The 4,550-nt window shown below is 61.2% G+C and overlaps 1 protein-coding gene across 1 annotated transcript in view; it reads right to left on the bottom strand.

The window, feature by feature from the left end:
• Positions 1-44: 44 nt before the first annotated feature.
• Positions 45-4,550, bottom strand: part of LOC146585043 (rho guanine nucleotide exchange factor 10-like protein) — an 8,503-nt gene continuing 3,997 nt past the window's right edge. The window contains exons 5-16 of the mRNA XM_085323644.1: positions 4,203-4,309; positions 3,959-4,036; positions 3,673-3,852; positions 3,209-3,325; positions 2,706-2,798; positions 2,408-2,581; positions 1,734-1,879; positions 1,579-1,593; positions 1,070-1,269; positions 852-967; positions 562-689; positions 45-467 (exon numbers count right to left, since the gene is read on the bottom strand). Coding sequence (XP_085179770.1) covers positions 359-467; positions 562-689; positions 852-967; positions 1,070-1,269; positions 1,579-1,593; positions 1,734-1,879; positions 2,408-2,581; positions 2,706-2,798; positions 3,209-3,325; positions 3,673-3,852; positions 3,959-4,036; positions 4,203-4,309 — 1,463 coding nt within the window. The 3' untranslated portion in view covers positions 45-358. The remainder of the gene's footprint in view (positions 468-561; positions 690-851; positions 968-1,069; positions 1,270-1,578; positions 1,594-1,733; positions 1,880-2,407; positions 2,582-2,705; positions 2,799-3,208; positions 3,326-3,672; positions 3,853-3,958; positions 4,037-4,202; positions 4,310-4,550) is intronic.

Below are 4,550 nucleotides of genomic sequence, written 5' to 3'. Positions count from 1 at the left end.
AGACTCTTAAAAAAAGCAAAGAATCCAAAATCGCTGCAGCCTGGGGGGAGCCACCTGCTCAAATAYGATTTCAGATGGCTTTCCTTTCTTCCATTAAACTTTTCTTTTATTTCTTTGTTTTTATATATWTTTTTTTATTTTGCTGCAGTGGCTYGTGGAGTTAAATAGCAATTGAGGCGAGGGGGAGGYGTCAAGGGGGAGGACGGGCGCGAGCGGGTGCAAAGAGGCCGCGGGGGCTGCAGGAGGCGAAGGGCCGGGGAGGGCGGCAGAGGCCGGAGCAGCTCGTGACACCGGCGTCGCCTTCGGCTTCCCGGAAAMGGGGAGGACGGAGAAGGAGGGGGGAAACGGGGTTGGGGTTTCACTCACGCAGCCCGATCTTGGCCAAGTGCAGCCGGTTCACCCAGGAGATCTTGCTCAAGGGGTTGGGCGTGATGAAGACCACCATGAAGCTGATGGGCCGGCCGGACCTGGGGCAGGGCGAAGGCGGCCGGCTCAGGCGCGTCCTCGCCGGAGGGGGCGAACGGGGCAGAGCCGGCGCCCGCTCCGCCGCCCGCAACTCACTTGTCCGGCTTCCCGGGGAGCAGCAGCCGGAGGCGGCACTTGTTGGCCGAGTGGATCTCCTCCTCCTTCACCTTCATCATCCTCTGCAGGGCCAAGCACCAGTCCTGCGCCACCGTCATGTTGAGGTTCTGGTAGAGGAAGGGAGGAAGGAAAAGGAAAAAAAGAAAAAAAAAAGGGAGGAAAACCCCAAATCGATCCGTCACGGAGGTGCCGGCACCTGGAGGCAACCGGAGCTGCTGGAACCGGCCACCGACGCGCGCGRCGGTTGCAACCTCGAGGCCGGAGCCCACCTGGTAGGTGCCGTGGAGGGTGCTGATGAGCAGCGTGATCTGCTCCACCACGGCCAGGTCCTTCTGCAAGTCCTGCAGCTCCTGGAAGAGCCGCGGCGGCCCCAGGTAGACCTTATCTTGGGGAAGGGGAGGAAAAGCGGATGCAGCAAAGCTCCTCGGCAGCGTGGGGACGGCGACGAAGAGGAGCCGGGGCGCGGGGGAAGCCCGCGGCCACTCACTGTGCGAGGCCTGGCCGCCGGGCGCGTGCTTCTTGGCGGCGGCGTTGGGGCCACCGGCGCCGTGGCCGCCGGCATTGTCCCGGTCGTAGGCGCCGCTCTCCTGGCCCACCTCCACCACCTGCACCTGGGGCAGCGCCGTGCTCCACTTCACCACGTACTTGGGGCCCAGCGGCACCAGGCTGCTGATTTCCAGCTGCCCCCTGCGAAGAGCACGTAAAGGGGGGTTGGAGGGGGAGAGGGAAAAAAAATAATAAAAAAATAAAATAAACTGAAATAATAAAAATCCCAAATCAGGTGATTCCCATGCAGCATCCGCCGCCCTCCTGCACCACCAGCCAAGCGAGCAGCTCATGCAAGGAGCCCCACCGGATTAGAGTTTATTTTATTCTTTTTTATTATTATTATTCTGATTTATTTATTGCAAGCTTTGCAAGCCGGAGCCGCACACCTGCAGCACACCTCGCGCCGGGGCGCAAAACAAATCAGAGCATGCCGCGCTCGGCTCCTACCTGGCATTCACGGGCCTGGAGGGGAGGGGAAAACAAGTTTAATGGAGCTGCTATTTTTGCAAGATAGCTTGCAAAAAGAGTTATTTTTCCATGCCTCCGCTCCGGCCTCCGGAGAGGCGGGAAAGGCCCCCCCGGCACGCGCCGCCGCGACCTACTTGAAGTTGATGTTGGCGCAGACCAGCATGTCGTTGAGCAGGAAGACCTTGCGCTCCTTGGACTTGATGAGCTGGCCCCGGTCGCCGTAGACCGTCTCCGTGAGGGTCTCGCAGAGCAGCAGCTGCCGCTGGCCCGAGCTCAGGAGCTGCGGCGGGGCGGCAGCCGGCGGGGGATCTCTCTCGCCGCTTCCCGCCGCCCCGGCTTTCCGAAATCCTGCTCGCGGCCCGTCCTCCCGCCGTTCCCGAACCATCCCCAAACCTCCCGCTGTTTTTTTTTTTTTTTTTTTTCCCCTTCGGGGCGGAAGGGGTCGCCGCGGGACGGCCCGGCTCCCCCGTGCCCAGGATGTTTTGCACCAGCTTCGATCGGGGTTTGGTTTTTATTCCATCCCCCCAGCGGCGCTTGCAAAATCAGGCAGCTGGATGGAGGGGCGGAGGCAGCCACAGCCCATAGCCGAAAAAAAATACCCAACCAAGCTCATCCCTTCCTTTCCCTCCACCCTGTTCTCCTTTTTTTTCCTTTTCCCCCCCCTCCACCATCTCCGCCGGGAAGGGGAATTTCTGCCGCACGCCTTTGGGATTCCTAGGTGCGAAACTCCTGAAGCCCGGAGAGGATTTTCCCTGCCTGGACCACGGCGTGCTTGGAAAACCCTCGGGAACCGACAGGTTTCTCCTACCTTGTTGAGGCTGCTGCGGTCGCTGATGCTCTTGCTGAGCTGCTGGATTTCGGCCAGCTGGTCGGCCAGGCGCTTCTGCTCGTTGAGCTTCTCGGCCAGCGTCTCCAGCTCGGTGAGGGCCAGTTGCAGCGACAGGCGGTCCGCATGGCCCTTGGGGGTGTTTTTCARCATGTCCTGGCCGGGAGAAGGAAGGGAAGAAGAAGCAGGGACGTGGCTGAAGGCCATTGACTCCAAACGGGAGCGACCGGCCGGCTGCAAAGTTGGGGTCTTCCTCCTACGGTCCCCCCCTTGGCTGTACCTGCAGCAGCAGGATGAACTGTGGGAACCTCTGGATGGGTTTCACCATCAGCCCGTAGAGTGTGACCCGGTCGGCGCTGGCCATCTGCCGCTTCTGCCGGGAGAGGAGGCACCCACAGTTGTCCAACCCCAGCAGCACCCTTGGGCCTCCCGGACCCACCCAGGGCCTGCATGATGATGAACGAGATGGCCTCCACACCACCTTCATCCCTCTCTCATCTTGCCTGCCCATCCAAGACCCTGACGATGATGAATGAAACGGCTTCCATATCACCTTCATCCTGCCCTCCTCTTYCCAACCCACACAGGGCCCTGATGATGATGAACGACTTGGCTTCCACCCCACTGCCACCCCTCCTTCCTCTTCCTTCTGCTCTCTTCCTCCGTGGAYGAGTCAAAGGATGCACCAAGTCCAGCCAACCATCCTTTCACCACCCGGAGGAGAGACTGAGCCTGGAAAAACCATCTTGATGGCAAACAGAGGTGGAAAGTGGGAGCACCGACCTTGAGGAACTCGAGGAAGGCRGGTTTGGTGAGACAGGCTTTCTTGATGAGGGACATGGCCGTGGTGAAGTTGTTGACGTAATCACTGTACACATCCAGCACCATTGACTTGGAGAACTGGGGGCAGCAAAACGAGGGGAGTCAGAGCCACCTCAGGGAGCCAGCAAAGGCAGAGGGAGKTTTTGGAGGTTTCTGCTCATCTGGGTTTCAGGGCTGCYACCCGGAGGTAGCCTGTGGGCTGCTCTTGCAACAAAACCACATGCAGCAGCTCCTGCAAAGCCAAGCTTTGGTGCAAGCTGGTCCAGCTACCRGTCCAYCCGCAGCACCAGGGTGGAGAGATGGCATGATGCTCGTGCATTTTTGGAGGTGGCCTGGGATCTTGGGGTGGTGGAGTGAGGGAAGGTCACCCAAATGCTCTGAATCGGCCCAATTTGCTGGGGAAGCTTGTCCCCAYGTTCTCCTACCGAGGCCACGAAGAGGTCCCCGATCTTCTCGGTGGCGTCCCACTCGGCCACRCGGGATGCCAGGGCGATCTGGAACATGGAGTGACACTGCAGGATCTCCTTGAGGCGGAAAAACACCACCTGGCACTTCCTGGCGCTCAGCACCTTGGGCTCCATCTCCAGCAAGGGGTTCCTGTAATCCTGCGGGCCGCCCCGCGCCGTCAGCGCCGGCCGAACCCGAAACCGCCTCCGCTCGCCCCCCAAAAAAGCGGGGAGAGCGCGTGTGTCCCTGCCGCCCCGTCTCTACCTGCAAGATGCGCTTCAAGGAGTCCACGTAGCTCCTCTCGCTCTGCACGATGGAGCCCAGGATGTGGCGGCGCACGACCTGCGAGGCGCCGGGGGGCTGAGCCGCGGGGCATCCGGGATCGCCGCGCATCGGGGCGGCTTGCGCAATTCCCGCGGCGGCCGAGGGGAAGCCGGGTTTTTTTTTTTTTCCACCACCCCCCTCCTTCCCACACGCCTTCCTTCCCCCTCTCCGAAAGCCGCTCGACCTGTTGGGGGCTCAGCCCCTCGGGCATGGGGCTCAGCTCCGGCGGCGGGTGCTTCATGTCGGAGACGGTCACCTCCAGAAAGCCCGTGTCCTCCTCCTCCGAGTCGCCTGCGAAGCAAAGCACCCCCCCGAAAAAAAAAAAAGAAAAAAACCCACTTTTTTAAAAGGTTTTTGCAGCAGGCCCGTTGCATCCAAGAGCCCGCTGCCCCGGCGAACCCAGGCTTGGGAGCGCGGCCGGGCTCCGGTCGGGTTTCCGAGCCCGCTGGGCGGCTGGCGGCGGCGCTGACACCGGACACCGGGCTCAACCGCGTGAGTCAGTCCTGTCTCCCCCCCTCTCCCAGCCCCGTCC

The sequence above is a fragment of the Rhea americana genome, unplaced genomic scaffold, assembly GCF_003343005.1.
Source record: "Rhea americana isolate MKP2758 unplaced genomic scaffold, rheAme1 scaffold_855, whole genome shotgun sequence".
NCBI lineage: Eukaryota > Metazoa > Chordata > Aves > Rheiformes > Rheidae > Rhea > Rhea americana.
The sequence above is the reverse complement of the archived record's forward strand: the minus strand, read 5'-3'. Positions and strand labels throughout refer to the sequence as shown.